The sequence below is a fragment of the Myxine glutinosa genome, chromosome 1 (genome assembly GCF_964187855.1).
Source record: "Myxine glutinosa chromosome 1, kmMyxGlut1.1, whole genome shotgun sequence".
NCBI lineage: Eukaryota > Metazoa > Chordata > Myxini > Myxiniformes > Myxinidae > Myxine > Myxine glutinosa.
Window position 1 is genome coordinate 74,457,265 of NC_136261.1, and position 22,381 is coordinate 74,479,645.

Sequence of the window (22,381 nt, forward strand, 5' to 3'; positions counted from 1 at the left end):
GATCGCAACGATATTTTGGGTGGGTATTCCTGGGACCCCTGGGAGTAAAATAGGCTATATTGTTTTTCCAAGTTTTCCAGTTTTCCAGTTTTTCCAAACACGATGGAATAATATTTACCGATATGAACATTGAACAGTGATGTGCCTTTTGTTGAAATTCTACAAATACTGTTTATTCTACATACCAGGAGAGAGTAGATCGACTCCTGACGAACTCTTCCTATATAAACGTGCGGCTCCGAAGTAACACGGCAGCGTGTGCAAAGCGACTGAGAAACAGGTGTAGCGTCCGCTTCCGTGTTACAGATTCGGCGCGCACTCTTCACACATAAACGTGCGACTGAGAAAGACGTGTAGCGGCCACTTCCGTTTTGCAGAATTCAATCTTTTTTCAAAATGGGCGCCATGTACTGTTTAGATTTTGATGATTTGCATGTGATATGATTCAACGGATGTTTATTTGAATCGTTTAAAAGAAAAAAGTCTTCAATTTCTGATATTTAGCCTTTTCATTTGGGCCTCCCAATTGAAGCCCCGCCCATAGGGCTGGTACTATTGCTAGTAATCCAAATTCTTCGTACCGCCCTCTTCAGCTGTATTTGAACCCACAACCTGTACTGGAATTCTGCATCACATGTAAGGACATCGATTGAAAATTGAAAGACAGTCAAAAGTGCCTGTTTTAATTTCTCCTTGCCTCATTGCTCCACAGGGTCAGACGAAGTGAGGAGGCTGGTATGGTGACCATTGCCGCTCTGAAGGTTCGCATTCTTGAGCTAGAGAAGGATCTTAAGAGAGAACATAAGTACAAGTGCCTCATCTGTATGGTACGTCAGAAGCTGAAGTTAGATTGAGCAATTTTGTGTGATTATTGAGTTAAATACAATTAGATGACCTTTTGCATGAAACATTTGTAGACCGTAGAACCATAAATCACACTGACCACATCCCTGTTTTATTGGACTCGCTAGCTATAAGCTAACAACTGCATATCTGAGGGGTTTCATCATGCCAGGTTGTTGTCGTCACAAGTAAAAAACGTTTTGGGTATTCCTCATAGTTATCCATTCTTTGAAGTTGCAAACAACACCAGCTGAAGGTTTATTCCGAAGCTGTGTTCACCATAGGCACCAAAACCTCTCATCTTGGTGTCGGCAAGTGTTGTTTAATTCTGCGGCATCACTTTAACGGATATCCTCTGCAGGCGTGTGCAATAACACAAGGCTGTGACGTCATAAAGCATGCCATGGGAGCCACAGCGGGAAGCCTTTCGGGCAGGCGGCTGATAAAGGTTCCTCCTGTGGTTTGTGATGTCGACCCTGGTGAATGGAGTCCTTACAAGCCCAAGACTAAAAGGCGGGACAGCTGTTCCATTACAAACAGTCTTATAGTCAAACTCGAGCATGCCATCAGCTCCTAAGAGTTCTTGGCATGTCATGAAAGAGATCAGAAAGAGCCCGCAACCACGATTTGAACAAGTCTGGAAGATATATTCCTATAATTTGCTCAGAATTTTCTTTTTGAGCAACAGCACCTGACAATTTTGCTTTACAATGCACGTGGGCATTAAATTGGTCCAAAATATCATTGCGCTGGGTAACATCAGAGAATATGTTCTTGGATTGACTGCCACGCACTAGGATGGCTTTGCATTACAGAGTGTCTGCTTTATCTCAGGGCTTTGTGTGCAGAGCAATGCAGGCCTTGTTTCATGATGTTCACTTCATTTTACTTTCTGGTAAATCCTGTAAAAGGGTCTGGTTTTAGTGTTTATAAACTTACTAAGGTTTGAAAAAAAAGAAACACCGGTAATCACAATTATATGGTTTGAACAGCAGAAGTCCAGGACACGATTATATGGTTCTACATGCAGAAGTAGGGGCACCAATTAAATGGTTTGACACACAAACGTCAAGGCCACGACCATATGTTTCTACGCACAGAGGGCCTGGCCACAATGATACAGAAGTCCAGGCCACACTGATATGGTTGTACATGCGGAAGTCGAGGCACAAATGATATGGTTTGACAGACAGAAGTTCAGGCCACAATGATATGGTTTGACAGACAGAAGTTCAGGCCACAATTATATGGTTTGATATGCAGAAGTCAAGGGCATGATCATATGCTTCTACACACAGATGTCCTGGTCACAATGATATGGTTGTATGTACATAGGTCAAGGCTACAATGATATATCGATAATCACACAGAAGTCAAGGCCACAATAACATAGTTCATCACACAGAACTCCAGGACAATTTTATGGTTGTACATGCAGAAGTTGAGGCACAAGTGGCATGGTTCGACAAAGATGTCCGGGCCACAATGAATTGGTTCATCACACAGAAGTCCGAGATCCAAATATATGATTCAACACACAGAAGTCAAGGCAATGCCTAGATGCTCCTTAGTCCTATGTACAGAGTTCCTGTCCACAATGATATTGTGTTGTATACACACACAAGTCAAGTCCACAATGATATAGTTCATCACACAGACCTCCAGGACAATTATATGTTTCAACATGCAGAAGTAGAGGCACAAATTATAAGGTTCGACAGATAGAAGCCCATGCCACGACGATATGCTTATAAACAATGACATAACCGTGCACCTGCCAAATAAATCTTGGTCACAAAGGAAACCATAAAATTTTCATTTGGCCTGATATTTGCTGGAATTTATCATTGCATCCACTTAGCCGGGCAACTGAATTGCAAAGTTATTGTTTAATGAGTTTGATCGTTTTTGCCGACCTCTGGTGTAATGCACATTCCTACCTATAACTTTGTCACGAGATGTTTTTTTCCCTTAACAAGGTATAACGGTTTTATTTCATCTTCGATCACCTTGTTTCCTTCTGCACAGGATTGTTACTCTCTGCCGCTGACGTCCATTCAGTGCTGGCACGTACACTGTGAGGAATGCTGGATGCGAACCTTGGTGTGTTCTCTATCTTCACCATATCTCATTGGTTATTATACAAACACAATAAGGTGTCATGATGACGTCAATAGTTGTTTTTTTGTCCCCCCCCCCCCCCATCCCCTTCCCCGCCCGCTCCCCTCCCTCCCCAACAATGAGCAGTTGTGATGTAATAGTTTGCCTATCTCTTGGACAATGTGAGGCCTATAGAGGTATGTGATCTAACATCTGAGCTGTCGAGCCTGGGCTCGAACCTGACCCAACTATAAATTGCCACCCTGGTGTTTTATATGCAGGGTGAAGCATCAATGTGCGCTCTGTCCATATGCATGTTACACCCTTGGATCTGTCTGCCAATACTGGTTTTGGTAGATATTAAAAATACTACGATGTCTTTCACGAAGAGTAGGCGAGTTATCGCCAGCATCCTGAACAAATTACTTCTCCCTTTCTCCCTTAAATTTCCTTCAGTTGAACGTCACACCTAGACAGCTGGTTCGTGAAAGATCTGGGGCAAAAACGTTCACCGGCCGACTCCACAAAAAAGTGAGAATAAATGGCACAGTAGTAGTAGTAGTAGTAGTAGTAGTAGTAGTAGTAGTAGTAGTAGTAGTAGTAGTAGTAGTAGTAGTAGTATTATTAGTAGTAGTAGTAGTAGTAGTAGTAGCAGCAGCAGTAGTAGCAGCAGTAGTAGTAGGTGTTGGTGTTGGTGTTGGTGTTGTTCGGTGAGCTCCCATTACCGACAAACCAACATACTGTATGTATAGAAAAAAAAAATAAGTAATTTCTATTAAACTCAAGAAATCCAGAAGTTTATGATGTGTTGTATAATTTCCAATTTTATTAAGGTCCATCCCATTTGAATTCTATTTACACTTTTTGTATTGATGCTGATCAATTTCCCCGACTGATTATTATCAGACTTTCCTACATTGTAGCGGGGAAAATGTCAATTAAACATGATTTTCGATTTCCTACAAAACAAATAGCTGGTAAGCCATTCCGATCATTAAATGGAGGATACGGCTGCATTTAGTATGGGACAGCAACACATTGGGATGAATAAAACATTTTTGGCCATTTGATCGAGCAGAGGGTGAGCATGAAATGAAAGAGATCCAGACTAACAGTAAAAATATCTCAATTGAGATGTTTGGACATTTTGTTTTTGAAAGGTAGGGCAATAAATTAAACTAGAATAGTAAGCAATGATTTTTTTTATTTTTTTTTATTTTTTTTGTATACAGGATCGAGGCTCGTGAAAGAGTGAACATTAATCACACAAAAAGGCAACCGTCCCATAAAACACAAAATAAGGGGAGCGGAACACAAGATGGGGAGAGGGGGGGAAGGACACAAACACAACATTTGAGAGCAGGGACATCGAGAGAAATGTGGGAGGGGGAGGGCTTGGGTGGAGGTGGGAGAGGTATAAAACACATGGACACTGCAAAGACTTCCAGGAAAGAAGTTGGAATTTCAAAAAAGTGTATCTGGGGTGAATTAGCGGGGGTAGAAAAGATCAAGGTTTTGGATGGGGGAAGATAAGAGATGGTGGTGAACAGCTGTTTTTAGAGGCCTGGAGGGAGGAGTGGGATTTAAGGGAGTGGGGGAGTTTGTTTCAGAGGCGGGAGAAAAGGGGAATGAAAGAGTGGTGAGCAGAGAGCCTAGATTTTGGCAGTTTAACCATAAGAGGGTTGCTGGCAGATCTTGTGCGACCTTTAGGAATATTAGGGGGATAGAGCACAGAGAGAGCTTGGGGAGCAAGGCCGGAGAGGAGTCGGTAGAAGACAGAAAGACCACCAACCTGCCTGCGGTGAGTGAGTGAAAGGCCCTCGGAGTTGGCTTCATCGCGGGAGATTCCAATGATTCTGAAAGCTTTGGTTTAAACAGCGTGAAGCCGAGCTAGGTGTGAGGCAGGAGCACCGGCCCAGAGGGGGGAACAGTATTCCATTGAGCTGCGGATGAAAGCCTTGCATTAGTGAGGAGCTCAGGTGTGCCAAGGAAGGACTTCGCACGACGGAGGATGCCCAGTCGGCGACTGGCTTTGGAGGCCAGCTTGGAAGTGTGGTTTTCCCAAGAAAGATCATGGCAGATAGTGAGACCCAAAAGCTTGAGCGACAGAACTTCTTGGAAAGGATTGTTGAGAAAGTAGATAGGAGGGTTTTCCAGTCGGTCTTTTCGGAGAGACAGAGTAAGAGTGTGGGATTTGTCAGGATTGAAAGACATGTTCCACTTGTTTGACCAGTCTGTTATTTTGTCCAGGTCTGCAGAGAGTGAGGAGGCTGCAGACTGCCGATCTGAGGGATGAGGAATGGAGCGGCAGATAGTAGAGTCATCAGCAAAGAGATAGAGAGGATTTTCTAGAGAGTCGGAGAGATCATTGATGAAGACCAGAAATAGCACAGAGCCCAGAACACTACCTTGGGGAACTCCAGCCAGAACAGGAAGGGGAGATGAGAGAAATCCATTCAGGGCCACACGATGCCGACGACCAGAGAGGAAGTCAGCAAGCCATGAGTGGAGATTTCCATGGATACCATAGGAGGAGAGTTTGTTGAGCAGAGCTGGGTGCCAGACCATATCGAAGGCATGTGATATGTCAAGGGAGACAGCTCTGATTTCCTGTTTGGCATTGAGGACCTCCATCCATTGTTGACAGCAGAAGCAGCATGTCCAGAGTAGAATGGCCTGGTCTGAATCCAAATTGATGATCAGAGATCAAGCCATTGGAGAAGAGGAAGGATTTGATATCCGAAGCAATGATGGATTCCATGACTTTGCTGATAATTGGGAGCAGGCTGATTGGTCTGTAGTTGCAAGGATCTGTTTTTGCACCTTTTTGTGTAAAGCGGTAATGTTTGCCGATTTCAAAGATGCTGGCAGATGACCTTGAGCAAAAGAGAGGGTGAAAAGAACAGAGAGAGGGTGAGATAGAGCGGCAGAGCAGGATTTTAGGACCCGTGGGCTGATGCCGTCTGGTCCAGTTGCAGAATCAGAGTCGAGGTTTAAATGATACGCTTCTAGGCAAAATGGCCGCTATACCCCATGACTGACGACATCATAATTTTCAATAAATTTTCCACATGGGTAGTCGATCATATCTATAAATTTTGGGTTGGATCGGTTAAGCGGTTCTAGAGATATAGATTTTCATTTTTTTTTTTCCTTTGAATCCAAAATGGCCACCATACCATGTGACTGATGTCATTGTTTTCCAAAAAAGAAAATCCTCATGTTTAGTCAATCATAGGTATGAAGTTTCAGATTTATCCGTTGAGTGCTTCTGGAGATATAGATTTACAAATATTTTTTCCTTAAATCCAAGATTGCTGCCATACGACGTGACTGATGATGTCACAGTTCAGAAATATTTTTCCTCATGGAGAGATGATCATACATTTGAAATTTCATATTGATCTGTTCTGCAGTTCTGGAGAAAGATGTTTAAAGGTTTTCCTTCGATCCAAGCTGGCCGCCATACCACATAACTGATGACGTCATGGTTTACAAATTGTTTTCCCACATCAGTAGTTTATCATAGGTATGACATTTTTCCTTGATCTGTTGAGCAGTAATCTGGAAAACAAATTTTTTTGCCTTAAATTCAAGATGGCGACCAAACCAGATGACTGATGATGTCGTAGTTTGCATATTTTCCCCCATCACTATGTAAACATGTTTCAAGTTTTGTATTGATCGGATAAGCGGTTTTGGGGAAGTACATTTTAAAAGTTTTATTTTAAAATCCAACATTGCCGCCATACCACATAACTGATGACATCATGCTTTACAAATTGTTTTCCCACATCAGTAGTTTATCAAAGGTATGACATTTTACATTGATCTGTTAAGCAGTAATCTGGAAAATATATATATATTTTTGCTTAAATTCAAGATGGCGGCCAAACCAGATGACTGAAGATGTCGTAGTTTGCATATTTTCCGCCATCACTATGTAAACATATGTTTCAAGTTTTGTATTGATCGGATACGCGGTTTTGGGGAAGTACATTTTTAAAGTTTTATTTGAAAATCCAACATTGCCGCCAAACCACGTGACCGATGACGGGGTTTTTTTGCAAAATGTTAACCCCCTTGCCCGCATTTCTTCTTCCACTACCTTTAGCCAAGTCTTTCTCGGTCTTCCCCGTCCTCTACTTCCTTCTACATTCATTTCCATCACTCTTCTCAACCAGTCACTTTCATCCTTCCTCAACACATGACCAAACCATCTGAACCTCTTTCTCTTCACAGCATCCATCACAGGCTCTATTCCCATCATCTTTCGCAATTCATCATTTGTCTTCCTCTCTCTCAACGATACTCCGTACATCCACCGAACCATTCGCATTTCCACCCTTTCCAGCCTTCGTTGCTGCTCTACATTCTTGACCCATGTCTCGCTCCCATAAATCATAACACTTCTCAAACATGCAGCATACACCTTTCCCTTCAGCTTCAATGAAACTCCCCTCCCCGTCAGCACGCAATTTTGATGACTCCAATGCAGTATTTGGTTTTCCATTTCATTGTGTCGGTGAAACATTATGTGTCGATTGACTCAGCCTGTCATCCTTCCGAGGTCGGCAAATTTGAGTACCAGTACACTGGTAATTCCCTGTTTATCGTAAAAAGGCGACAAACAGGGTTGGCGGCAGGAAGGGCATCCGGCCGTAAAACATTGCTTCAAAAAGGGGACCAAAAAACAACAACAACCACGGTCCCCGAAAAGGCCAACCCCCGCTTTGCGGGGAAAAATGGCCTCTAAACGGTGGGTTTTTTTTATGTGTCGGTGAAAAAAAAATGGGCATAATGGTTCATCGGAGAGTCCGCTCTAACTCTGGGAGGTCAGCGGTTCGAATCCGACCGTAGCCGTGTCATTCGAAAGACTTAAAAAAAGGTCCTGTAACTCTATAAGTTTGGTGTTGTCTAATGTCTCCTCCAAAAGCCTTAGATGCTGTACAACAACAGCATGTGGTCAATCATGGTGGACACCTGCAGCTCGGAAGGTGTATTACTATTTCATATGCAGCCTGTGGCTGCTGGTTGCATCATTTCTGAGAGTGCAGCTGTTGCAGTGTCATCGCTGATGGATTCCCCTCCTTGTTTCCAATAAAGTGGTACTCATTTTGCCGACCTCGTGAGGTTGATAGGCCGAGTCAACCCACGTGGTGTTATTTGATGGTAAAACATGACCTCAAACTCAAGACCCTAAGATCTTAAGGCAGCCACCTTAACCGTTAAGCCAACACCAGGCTTGGAAGGCGGAATGATACATTATATGAACGTAATGCGTAAAATTAGGATTAATAAGGCTCATTGTTCTTTTATAAAGATATTTATGCAACAACCGAGCTTCTACCAAATCTAAAAAAGACTTCCTTTTGTGAATAAGATGATTCTGCCTGATAGTCTGATTTGTGCATCTGTCGAACATCATGTTATTAAAATGCCACGGCAGGCACTAAATCGTGTCAGACATGCGGAACTCGGAGGGTGTATTATTATCTGTGTTTTTTTTTTGTGAACATAACATTTATTGTTGCATAATCAAGGATTACATTGGTGTGATTTTCGATTACTGTCAATTATCACACCCGGCGTGGTTTATCTCCGAGGATATTTATGCAAGAAGCAACCTTCTCCAAGATCTTGAATATGCATTTCCTTGTGTGAATTGGACAATCCTGGTTGATGGTGAATCAGCAGGAGAGCAAAACTCCTTCCTTCTCATTGTCCAGCAAAGCTTACAAAATGACCTCATTCCCAGTCACCGTGCGGTTAACCATTCCATCGTGTGGTTAACTCCAACATCAGTGACCTTTATCTCTGTATTTCCTTTCAAAATGATGTCGATTGCATTGGGTCATTTACCAGATCATTTGCACTTTAAGCAACTTGTCTATGTTATGCTGACAATTTCACAAACAGGTCTTTCAATCCGGCAAATCTCACAACCTCACCCTGTTCCTCCGGAAAGATCGTCAAACGAATCCACCTGTCTATTTCCATGGTCAACCAGCGGAGGGGTCCAGTTTCTTGAACTCCTAGTCCTCATCATCAGTCATGACCTCTCCTGGCCTGCCCAAGGAGCAAAGCAAACCGCAGCTGGAATTCTCCATCGTTCCAAATCATTCCTTCAAACCAGAACTACTCACAGCCTCAAAGACCTTTGTATGTAGCCCAATGGAGTACTTATCATCATCCCTATGGGCTCGAGCCCCCACTTCACATCTGTCTCTCCTGGATTCCATAGAATATAAAGCTCTCAGCATTATTGGAATTCCCCATGATGAGGCCAAAGTACATGACCTGTTATTCTCATATTGCAGACAGATCGGTGGCCTCTTGGTTTCTGCGGCCTCTCCTGCGGTCTTGCTCCTGTTCTTTCATCACTCCGACCATCCTCGGCTCATTCACGATGTAACATTCTTCCAGTAGCCCCCTCCTGGTTAAACTCCAATTGTAGGCTTTCCACACCCACACAAGTCCACTTCTTTGTTGCTCTTTTCTCCTGTGTTTAGAACCATTTTCCTTAAGCTGTTCAATCCCACTCTTCCGTCCAGCACCTCGAGTTGGCAGTGCACTGCCACCTCAAGTCCCCTCAGATCCTTACCCATGACCTTTTCCTCCCCCTTAACCACATCAAATCCAACACTCTTACTTGCAGGTGTCCTCACCTCCTCTCTTCTCATTCACTTGCTTGTTATCCAACTGCTGCACCCAATGCCTCACTGTCAGTGCGTTGCCTTTTTCCCCTCCGTCTTCTCGCTCTTCCATGAGCCTAGATCTTATAAACCCCAAAATAATACCCCATTCTTGTTGTTATCTCAGTGCGAGTTTAGATTTATTTTTTTATTAATCCCTGCTGTTTTCTGCATGGTTTTTTGTTTTCACAGTATGTAGTAGTACTATGTACAGTACTATGTACAGTACATAACCAAAGCATTGGTTTCAGAGAGGGGATCATTGCAGTAAGGATGGAGGGAGGGTTTGATAAGGTGGAGAAGTAGGGGAAGACAATAAGGATGTCAAGAAGAGGTCTGACTCAGGGGAGGAAAGGATTGAGGGCTATATGAGGTATATAGGGGTAAGGGGTATGGTTAAAGAGTCCCAGCTATCAATAATGATTTTGCCTTTTTAATATGCAGATTCCACTCATCACTTAATGGAATACTGTTCTCCCCTCTGGGCCGGTGCTCCTGCCTCACACCTAGCTCGTCTTCACGCTGTTGAAACCAAAGCTTTCAGAATCATTGGAATCTCCCGTGATGAAGTTAACTCCAAGGGCCTTTCACTTACTCACCGCAGGCAGGTTGGTGGTCTTTCCGTCTTCTACCGACTCCTCTCCGGCCTTGCTTCCCCCAGCTCTCTCGGTGCTCTGTCCCCATAATATTCCTACAGGTCGCACAGGATCTGCCAGCAACCCTCTTATGGTTAAACTGCCAAATTCTAGGCTCTCTACTCACCTTCACTCTTTCATTCCCCTTTTCTCCCGCCTCTGGAACAAACTCCCTCACTCTCTTCAATCCCACTCCTCCCTCCAGGTCTTTAAAACAGCTGTTCACCACCATCTCTCATCTTCCCCCATCCAAAACTTTGATCTTTTCTACCCCCGCTAATTCACCACAGATCCACTTTTTTGAAATTCCAACTTCTTTCCTGGAAGTCCTTGCAGTGTCCATATGTTTTATACCTCCCCCCAAGCCCTCCCCCTCCCACATTTCTCTCGATGTCCCTGCTCTCAAATGTTGTGTTTGTGTCCTTCCCCCTCTCTCCCCATCTTGTCTACCGCTCCCCTTATTATATGTTTGATATGTCGGTTTGACTTTTTGTGTGATTAATGTTAGCTCTTTCATGAGCCTCGATCTTGTATACAAAAAAAAATAATTAATAATCCCTATTCTACCATTCCTCAGCACCAAAGTTATTGCTCTTAATCTCATCTTGGGAACTCAATCGCTCGATATCCAGCAATTATTCCAGGAATTTAGATTATTCCGACTGTCTTATTTTGGCTTAGCTTCGTTTTTCTCCGACCCCACTGCGCTTGATTCCTCCTCTTCGGTCTGTAAGGGCAAATTGCCTTGGCAGGATTGCCATTTAAAAACTACTAACACATCAACCAGCTACCGACAATAAACGCTTCTTGGCAATCGATTGCCATAATTGCTGAAGCCTGCCACATCTTCTTTTCAATTTCAGCCACAGGATCAGAGCAAGGTTTCCCATCATGCAGATGCGTATTGGCAGCTCGTCTGAAATGGGTACAAATATGGCAGCTTTGTGCCTGTTTCGGATGAAATGACGCAGTCTGAGTGCGTAAAAAGCGTGCATTCCAGGGCTCTGATGGTCGGACTCAACCGAATGGCAATTTTCACAATTCCACTTGTCATATCAGTCGAACCTTTCAGAACTGACGGAGCAAAACAATAACGCAGAATGCACTCTTTGGCTGAGGAACTATAATTTAACTCGTGTTTCAAAGAATAGCTGCGTGATGGTGCATTTGTCCAAATGTAAAATTTTACTTGCACTGTGATCGTTACCTGCTCAACATTCACTGCGAGTGCTGTTCTTCGCGAAAGAAATTGTCAACAACAAAGTTTACGCGGTGCTCTTAAGACCCGGGCAATCCTTGCAGTCGCATACGCTGCGCATTGCTGCATTATGGCTTCGGACGATTTAGACTTTTTCACATTCGCGAGCTTCAAATGATTGGGACCTTTACACACTGGAGGCCAAAACTCTGTGTATCCCTGTGACTGGTATTGCAAAAGAATGCGCAGAGGTTTAGGGTGGTTGCTCGTTGGTGAGGACGCTGGACTGGTATCCCAGAGGTTGTGGGTTGATGAAAATCCAGCTGACAGCAGAATTAAGGATTTTGTTTCTAAATTTCAATAAGTCTAGTTATCGAGTCGGCAGAAAAGCCTGGACCTAGAGGTATGCTCACTACCTCTGAGCCGTCTAGCCTGGGTTCAAACATCGAACCAGCTATAAAACCGTCACCCTGGTGTTTTTCAGGCCGGGCAATGCAGCAATGAGTGCACCGTACTTCGGATGGACGTTAAGCCGGATGTCCTGTCCAGCACCCTGAACAAATTATATATTCCTACCCAAACCTACAGGGGGCACTACATCAGTGGCACAGCCACACTCCCAGGAATGATGCAAACCAGCAACCACATACAACAACAACAACAGACATTTTCAGGCCATTTTCCCTGCAAGAGCAGCGGTTAGCCTTGCGGTCCCCATGACAATCTTCTCCATTTTGCCCTATTTTCTGCATCTCTCCTTGTTAACCCCCTTGCCCGCATTTCTTCTTCCACCACCTTTAGCCAAGTCTTTCTCGGTCTTCCCCGTCCTCTACTTCCTTCTACATTCATTTCCGTCACTCTTCTCAACCAGTCACTTTCATCCTTCCTCAACACATGACCAAGCCATCTCAACCTGTTCCTCTTCATAGCATCCATCACAGGCTCTATTCCCATCATCTTTCGCAATTCATCATTTGTCTTCCTCTCTCTCAACGATACTCCACACATCCACCGAACCATTCGCATTTCCACCCTTTCCAGCCTTCGTTGCTGCTCTACGTTCATTACCCATGTCTCGCTCCCAAACCAGCAACCACATGCTGCACACAAATGAATTAATGAAGGAAGTTGAGCTCGTGTCAGGGCAACTACCATGTCACTAGTGGATTATCAGTGAAAAACCTAGCCAGCTTATTAACGATCTTCAGGGTGGGGTTATCTGCTTGCCCGAACCTGATCTGGTCTACACGTGACCTAGTTCACTTTACACTGGTTGATGTATTATGTTCCCTTAATGTTATAGAGTGTGATCCCAATGACAAGGAGCTCGTCCCCTTGCAAAGACTCCTCGCTTTGCTTCGTGTTATGTACCCTCATCTCCGTGGTTACGTGACGGCGTAAAGCACCATTGGAAATTGTGACGTATCTCAGTCACTACATCCACATTAGCAAAAGGAAAAATTGTTGTTTCTTTTAAAAGCTTCGATGCACAGCAAGTTGCTTTTAAAGGAGTTGCATTATTATTATAAGTTTTGAGAAAGTTTGTCGACTCTAATGATGAAAATGCGAGTTGACTGTTTTGCCTTTTATATTATATCCCAATGATGCACAGACCCCAATTCAGGAAAAGTGTTTTTTATCATATAGCTTGTTAGTTGTTATGTACAGGATATGTAATCTTTCCTTAAAATTCAAGCACCGGACGCAAAAAGCTATCTCCACTCGAGTTGTATTGTCCGATTATTGTGTAGTTACAAAACTGCCTGTTTTCACATTACATTGCCGCCCTCAGCCTTGTTCTATATGGCATGTTTTCTATCGGTAGACCACAGAGTTTGACCTCGTACATGTATCAGTCCTGTAAAATGACGAACGAGTCTTGCGAGTGAAGGCATCCATCTGCGTCAGCGGACAGGAAGGACAATGGATGAAATCACTAACTCTAACTCCGAGGGCCTTTCACTAACTCGCCGCAGGCAGGTTGGTGGTCTTTCTGTCTTCTACCGACTCCTCTCCGGCCTAGCTGCCCCAGCTCTATCTGTGCTCTGTCCCCCAAATATTCCTACAGGTCGCACAAGATCTGCCTTCAACCCTCTTATGGTGAAACTGCCAAAATCAAGACTCTCTGCTCACCTTCACTCCTTCATTCCCCTTTTCTCCCGCCTCTGATACAAACTCCCTCACTCTCTTCAATCCCACTCCTCCCTCCAGGTCTTTAAAACAGCTGTTCACCGCCATCTCTTATCTTCCCCCATCCAAAACCTTGATCTTTTCTACCCCCGCTAATTCACCCCAGATCCACTTTTTTGAAGTTCCAACTTCTTTCCTGGAAGTCCTTGCAGTGTCCATATGTTTTTTTTACCTCTCCCACCTCCCCCCAAGCCCTCCCCCTCCCACATTTCTCTCGATGTCCCTACTCTCAAATGTTGTTTGTTCCTTCCCCCTCTCTCCCCATCTTGTCTGCCGCTCCCCTTATTTTGTGTTTTATGTGTCGGTTTGACTTTTTGTGTGATTAATGTTAGGTCTTTCACGAGCCTCGATCTTGTATACAAAAAATATATACATAAAAAATACACAGGACGTTGATCGAGGAATGTCACCTATTGTCAGAAGCAAGGATAAGATTGCATTGACGGGGGGGTTAACACCTGAAACATCAGGTTCCCCTTGCTCCCCCACATTGGTTAGCATACATCAATGAACGTCCTGTTGATTTCATTTTTTCACCACCGGATCTTGTTTGTACCTTTGTACCGATCTTAAACACTTATTCGCTCATGGAAGAGCAAGGAGCTCGAGGGTAAAAAGGCAACCAACGCAGTGGGGGCAGTGGGGCCTTATATGGACTCAACAATCAAGGGATTGAACGAACAGGAAAAGAGGAGGAAACACAGTAAACTGCAAGTAAGAGGGTTGGGTTATGTCGGGTTAATGGGAGTAGAAAAGATCGTCGGTAGGCATTGGGGGGTGACATGACATCGGGTGGGTTTGCATGCTTGAAGCCTTGGAGGTAAGAGTGGGATAGAACCGTCTCAGGTAGGCAGTTTCACTAAGGGGAGAAAGGGGAAGTGGAGGTGAGCAGAAATCCTACATTCTGCGACTTTAACCAGGAGGAGGTTACTGAAAGAACACCTACTGTGCAGTACATCTCAGAGGAATCGAGAGGGTCATTGGGTTGAGAAAATAGAGGGGAGAGGTGGCTAAAAAAAACAGGGAGGCCACCACAGGCCTTGTGCAACAGGCCATTGTGGGAGATTCCAATAATGGTGAGAGCTCTATATCCCACAGAATCTAGGAAAGATGGATGTGCTGTCGGCGTGCCAGACCATAGTGGAGAGCAGTACTCCATTGAGCTATGGACAAAGACGTTGTAGGGTTTACTGACAAAGACGTTGTAGGGTTTACTGACAAATACCTTGTAGGGTTTACAGACAAAGACCTTTTCGGGTTTATTGACAAATACCTTGCAGGTTTATGGACAAATACCTCATAGGGTTTACTGACAAAGATCTTGCAACTTTATGGACAAAGATGTTGTCAGGTTTTCTGACAAAGACCTTGCAGCTTTGCAGACAAAAACCTTGTAGGGTTTTCTGACAAAGATCTTGCATGGTTTACAGACAGACCGTGTAGGCTTTATGGAAAAGGCCTTTTTGGAAATGGAAATTTCCCGACCCGTAAGTTTGAAGTTAGCTAGTAGTCCTTCTTAAAATCGACTTGTAAATCTTTAAAACAATAGAATTATTACATATGCAAATATAGCAGGATTCTTTTTTTTTTATCTCCCCCACCCCAAACATCTCTTCTTCATTCTTTCCCTTCTCTCCCTAATCCTGCCCCTTTCCTAGTATCCATTCTTCAGTGTTCCTTTTCTCAATTTCCTCACATATTCACTGTGTATGCAATGAATATAGTTGTTCATTATTCAAAGAGGATATTATTCTCTTCGAATTAACTTGACTTTAATACTGTTTGGAAATACTTCAACTGTCATCATGCTAGCGCACTGGGCATAGGTACCTCTCTCACCACCCATGGCACCTCAGCAAAGGACTTCTGCGACCAACTGGGATTGATGCAATTTCCCGACCCAGATCTCAGTTGTCATACCCTTCCTCCCGTCCATGGTACACTGAATATTGTGGTCAGGCAGTTGCCCTGAAATAACTTGTCTTCGCCTCTTGCAAGGCTAATCCAACTGAAGGCAATCTCAGTTCCTTTCACAAAGCTCGGAACAAATGCGTGTCTACCCTCAGGAGAGCCAGGAAGCACGATCTCTCTTCTCTCAAGACTGAACTCTCAAACCTGTCTCCTTCCTCCAAATCCTGGTGGTGTCTGGTCAAATCTGTTTCTGGTGTTTGTTCCCCCCCCCCCCCCCCCCATCCCCTCCATTACCTCAAACGGCTACACAGCTGGCACCGCACGTGACAAAGCCGAATGCCTCAACTCTGTGTTTGCCTCAAAATCTTGTTTCCCAAACCCATCTCTCTCTGTACCCACCATACCCAGTCGAACCCAGCTGCTCCTGGACTGTGTGTCCTTCTCTCCTGACAAGGTGGAGAAGTTTTTGTCAAACCTCGACTCTGATTCTGCAACTGGACCAGACGGCATCAGCCCACGGGTCCGAAAATCCTGCTCTGCCGCTCCATCTCATGCTCTCTCTGTTCTCTACACACTCTCTTTTGCTCAAGGTCATCTGCCATCTGCTTGGAAATCAGCCAACATTACCGCTTTACACACAAAATGTGTAAAAACAGATCCTTGAAACGACAGACCAATCAGCGTGCTCCCAAAAATCAGCATGGTCATGGAATCCATTATCGCTTCTGACATCAAATCCTTCCTCTTCTCCAATGGCTTGATCTCTGATCATCAATTTGGATTCAGACCAGGTCATTCTACTCTGGACATGCTGCTTCTGCTGTCTCAATAATGGATGGAGGTCCTCAATGCCAAACAGCAAATCAGAGCTGTGTCCCTTGACATATCACGTGTCTTCGATGCGGTCAATTAAGTGGAACATGTCTTTCAATCCTGATAAATCTCACACTCTGACTTTGTCTCTCCGAAAAGACCGTCTGGACAACCCTCCCATCTACTTTCTCAACAATCCTCTCAAAGAAGTTCTGTCACTCAAGCTTTTGGGTCTCACTATCTGCCATGATCTTTCCTGGGAAAACCACATTTCAAATCTGGTCTCCAAAGCCAGTCACCGACTGGGCATCCTCCGTCGTGCGAAGTCCTTTCTGGGCACTTCTGAGCTCCTCACCACATACAAGGCTTTCATCCGCAGCTCAATGGAATACTGCTCTCCCCTCTGGGCTAGTGCTCCTCCCTCACACCTAGCTCTGCTTCACGGGGTTGAAACCAAAGCATTCAGAATCATTGGTATCTCCACGATGAAGCTAATTCTGAGGGCTTTTTTCTCTCTCTCTCTCTCTCTCACCGCAGGCAGGTTGGTGGTCTTTCTGTCTTTGACAGACTCCTCTCTGGCTTAGCTCCCCCAGCCCTGTCTCCCTTGACAAACCTTGACAAACCTTGACAAACCTTTCAGCAGAGCACACTTGACACAGTGTGCTCTGCCCCCCAAATATTCCTGCAGGATGCACAAGATCTGTCAGCAACCCTCTTTTGCTGAAACTTCCAAAATCAAGCCTCTCTGCTCACCTTCCCTCTTTCATTCCTCTTTTCGCCTGCCTCTGGAGCAAACTTCCTCACTCTCTTCAATCCCTCTCCTCCCTCCAGGTCTTTAAAACAGCTGTTCACCACCATCTCCTGTCTTCCCCCATCCAAAACCTTGATCTTTTCTACCCCCGTCAAAACACCCCAAATCCGCCTTTCAATCCCCAACTTATTTTCTGAAATTCCTAGTAGTGTTCATTTGCTTTATACCGTGTACCCCTTCCTCGTCCCACTTCCACAGATGTACTGACGTCCCTGTTCTCGACTGTTGTTGTGCTTGTGTGCTTCCCTTTTGTCTCCCGCTCCCTTCATTGTATGTTTTATGTGTCTGTGCATGTTTTCATGTTCAATGTGTTTCGACGAGCCTCGATTCGGTATACAATTTTTTATTTATTTATTTATAATTTAAGTTGTCTGGCATTCCCATGAAACCACATGTCCCATGATGCTGAGTTCCCAGATGCAAATCCTGTTTACCATGTTAGTTGTCCATTTCAGTATTTCCTAACGACTTTGTGCTACCCATAATGCACCACGAGCCTCAGATCACTATTTATTATTTAAACCGTTGACTTCACATGTCATTAATTCCAACACGTTTTCCTCCTTCCAGGGAGCAAAGAAACTGTGTCCGCAATGCAACACCATCACATCACCGAGCGATCTCCGGCGCATCTACCTGTGATCGCACCGCAAGAGGTTCCGCGCATTGGTATCTACAGCTGGGCAGGAGTTTGCATTTGAAAACCTACCCATGAGCATTGCCACCATTGTCCTAATAGTTACCTTTACATCAAAACACGCTCAACAGGTGTATTTGAAAGAAGCAGCCATGGCGCAATTGTCAGTAATCGTGAGCGTTCTCAATCAAGGATTGCATCTTGAATTCTGTTCTTAAACGAGATATTTTTCCTTTCAGTTGATAACAGGTGTTTGGATTTTGTTAAAATTACCTCCTCCCCTGGTCCACACTAAAATAAATAACTGTTGTACCATAGATGGCAATACACACTGTAGTCACCGTTGTCAGTATGAGATGAACAAGTGTCCTAAACCTGTCTTAACCTCCCCCTCCTTTTCCACCCACATGGTTATCCGAGCTTGGTTCACCGCCATTTTGATTTCGCCCACTGATGACGTCACGACCCCAAAACAGTGCGTCGAGGTGTATTCCTCATTAGCAGAAGGTCAAACCTCTTCTGGAATTTTCTTTTTAACTCCAAAACAGGAAGTACCGGTACCTCAAATACTTAGTGACGTTGCCTCAATGCTGTAGCCTCAGGCCTAACTGTGCTGCATTCTCTTGGCAAGTCCCATTTGCAACGGATCAGATCCATTAGCCGCTGAGTTCGCAAACACCAACAATCCCCCACGATACGAAAAGCACTGCACGTGAAATCGTTGCAGTTAATTGCTTTGGAAGGGGGTAAGGAGTGGGGTGGCGGGGGGGAGTTTTTCACTTCCAGGTGAAAGTGTTCCAAGTTGTACCCATTATCCCCTAACCAACATGCACGCCCTCACCTGTACGCACTGCACGTACCGCGCCAGTTCAACGTGTGCTTGATGCACTTGCTGTAAATATAATTAATTAATCGTCCATGTAAACATGCACGGAGCCTGTACTCACATGGCATTTCACCTGGTGATACCTCAACAGTGATCAATTCTGTATGTATATATCCAGTACACCCTACGTCAATCGTGAACCTATGCTGTTGGATTCCAAATATGGTCATTTACACTAAACGTTTCAACAATAAATAAATGTATACATAAAACATGAGTAAATTGATTCAAAAGAAGAAATTTCAGAGATATACTGACAGGTGTTTGGATTTTGTTAAAATTACCTCCTCCCCTGTTCCACACTAAAATAAATAACCCTCCCAGAAGTTTGCTGACGTAGAAGATCTGCTAACTCTTGGCCTCAAACCTCTGACCCCAGACCTTGATATACCGACTCCTGGCCTCAAACTTCTGACCCCAGACCTTGATGTACCGACTCCTGGCCTCAAACTTCTGACCCCAGACCTTGATGTACCGACTCTTGGCCTCAAACCTCTGATCCCAGACCTTGATGTACCGACTCCAGGCCTCAAACTTCTGACCCCAGACCTTGATATACCGACTCCTGGCCTCAAACTTCTGACCCCAGACCTTGATATACCGACTCCTGGCCTCAAACTTCTGACCCCAGACCTTGATATACCGACTCCTGGCCTCAAACTTCTGACCCCAGACCTTGATATACCGACTGCTGGCATCAAGCTTCTGACCCCAGACCTTGATGTACCAACTCCTGGCATCAAACTTCTCACCATAGACCTTGATATGCCGACTCCAGGCCTCAAACTTCTGACCCCAGACCTTGATATACCGACTCCAGGCCTCAAACTTCTGACCCCAGACCTTGATATACCGACTCCTGGCCTCAAACTTCTGACCGCAGACCTTGATGTCCCGGCTCCTGGCATCAAACTTCTGACCCCAGACCTTGATGTACCGACTCCTGGCCTCAAACTTCTGACCCCAGACCTTGATATACCGACTGCTGGCATCAAACCTCTGACCTCTGACTTTGATGTACCGACTCCTGGCATCAACCTTCTGACCCCAGACCTTGATATACCGACTCCTGGCATCAAACTTCTGACCACAGACCTTGATGTACCGACTCCTGGCCTCAAACTTCTGAACCCCAGACCTTGATATACCGACTCCTGGCATCAAACTTCTGACCCCAGACCTTGATATACCGACTCCTGGCCTCAAACTTCTGACCCCAGACCTTGATGTACCGACTCATGGCATCAAACTTCTGAACCCCAGACATTGATATACCGACTCTTGGCATCAAACTTCTGACCCCAGACCTTGATATACCGACTCCTGGCCTCAAACTTCTGACCCCAGACCTTGATGTACCGACTCCTGGCATCAAACCTCTGAGCCCAGACCTTGATATACCGACTCCTGGCATCAAACTTCTGACCCCAGACCTTGATGTACCGACTCCTGGCCTCAAACTTCTGACCCCAGACCTTGATGTACCGACTCCTGGCCTCAAACCTCTGACCCCAGACCTTGATATACCGACTCCTGGCATCAAACTTCTGACCCCAGATCTTGATGTACCGACTCCTGGCATCAAACTTCTGACCCCAGACCTTGATATACCGACTCCTGGCATCAAACTTCTGACCCCAGATCTTGATGTACCGACTCCTGGCATCAAACCTCTGACCCCAGACCTTCCACAATGCAAATATTGACAGCTGGGACTGTCAAGTACATCACCATCACCTCAAGGAGGGAGAGGGAGGAGGATCAGCACACGGCTGCTCTATTAAGAAGGTGTATAATGTGAACGACCTCTCGCCTCCCCACAACAACCCGATTGGAAATAATAAACTAGAGGTTATTTTTGTCGTCGTCGTCGTCATTGTTCTCTATTAACATAAACAAAGTCCTAGGAAATGAAATTTCTATGAACATAGAAGCGACTCGACTCTAAAACCGCAGTATATCCACTTGTACATATACAATACAAAATGGCTAATTCTTTGAGTTCTATATTTAATTCCATTCTCCTGTCTGTTGACGCTGCGGTTAACAACTCCGTCGGGGCCGCCAAGGTGCAAGGCGATGCACCTATAGCAGCAGCAGCAGCTTGAACGACTGAGGTTTCCGCTCTGTCATCTATAATCACGGGTCTTTATGGTAGCATCCATCCTCGCCTGACTCTATACATTATAAAGATGTTAAGTTTTCCGCTTTTAAAACTCCCAACACCCACCCATGCTTATTATATATAGAGAACGGACAGAAGACTTGGGGGGCTCATGTGGGGTGAATGGGGCATGGGGAGGGTGGGGACTCATGCGAAACAAAAGGGTGTAAACTTTGCAAGGTATAAATGTTTGTAACATTGAGAATGAAAATTTAAAGTGTATAAGTATGCGTTACGTCATAATTCTGCGAGTCATGTATTTTGCTTACAGTGGATGAGTCGATAAAGCAAAGTAACATGTGAAATGTGATGTACATATATAACCGCCTTTTTGTGTGTACAAAGTTAGTTCGTGTGCTTTCAGGTTTCGTGGTGAAGTTTTTTTTTGTTTTTTGTTTTTGTAGTAAAGGAACTTTGAAAGAAGGTTTAATAAAAAGAAAATTCATGTCACAAAACAGTCTGTGTCTTTGCTCTTTTATTAATATTTTTTTCCTGTTTTTTGGCAAAAACTTCACGATCAGGTGTGTTGGTACTTTTGTTTACCTGCGAGTTTCTTCAAACTCTTCGTTGGCAGCTATGCTCTTCTTTTTTTAAATATATTTTATTACTCTGCGCACGCAAAGCAAAAAGTGTGGTTAAGCAATTGGTTCACTTTGTCTCTGTCCGTCAGTCCACAAACGTCAGTTTATGATCGAGGAACAACTTTATTTCAATTGAATGTTATATTTTGAACACGAATCGTAAAACGAACCCGTCATTTTATTTAGCAGTACTTTGGCTCGGAATTTGTCCAGATCGCACATGTGTGGAGAGGAGTGAGGTGATTGTTTACCGTCTGCCTACCTGGCCGTTCAACAAAATTTAAAATCATTCCAAAAAAGAAACTGTTTTTAAGGATGTCATAAAGGACACAAACAACGGGCACATTAACTAATGTAACGTGTTAGATAGGGTGGTAAAAAAGAAGGTGCATCAACGCCGGTAAATTCCCAAAAGAAAAATTTACTACTACCTTTAAAATTTTATTTCAATTCAATCCTGGAAGTCCTCGCAGTGTCCATGTATTTTCTACCTCTCCCATCCCCACCCCTTCCCATTCCTCCGCCCCCCAAGCCCTCTCCCTCCCACAGATCTCCCGTTGTCCCTGTTCTCTGCTGTTGTACTTGTGTGCTTCCCTCTCTCTTCCCATCTTGTCTCCCGCTCCCTTTATTGCATGTTTTGTGTGTCAGTTTGTCTTTTTGTGATCAATGTTAGCTCTTACACGAGCCTCGATCTTGTATACAAAAAAAATAAATTACATACCGGTATTTGAACATAACTGAACAAAAATCGCCTTTTTGTAACTTTCAAACCCATCCGTTTCGCTGTACTTGGACAAAATATTATGGCATTTTGCCTCATCACAAGCAATCAAGTTTTCTGCTCATAAACTCTGCGCATATGTCCTTGTTTTTCAAGACCGCACAGGGTAAGGTGTTCTATGAACTCACCAATTCTA

General features: G+C 44.3%; 1 protein-coding gene across 1 annotated transcript in view; it reads left to right on the plus strand.

The window, feature by feature from the left end:
* LOC137425159 (E3 ubiquitin-protein ligase Rnf220) overlaps positions 1–19,052 on the plus strand; it is a 329,803-nt gene extending 310,751 nt beyond the window's left edge. Inside the window, exons 13-15 of the mRNA XM_068113312.2 lie at positions 713–827; positions 2,872–2,946; positions 17,767–19,052. Of these exons, the coding sequence (XP_067969413.1) occupies positions 713–827; positions 2,872–2,946; positions 17,767–17,838 (262 nt within the window). The 3' untranslated portion in view covers positions 17,839–19,052. The remainder of the gene's footprint in view (positions 1–712; positions 828–2,871; positions 2,947–17,766) is intronic.
* Positions 19,053–22,381: the final 3,329 nt, after the last annotated feature.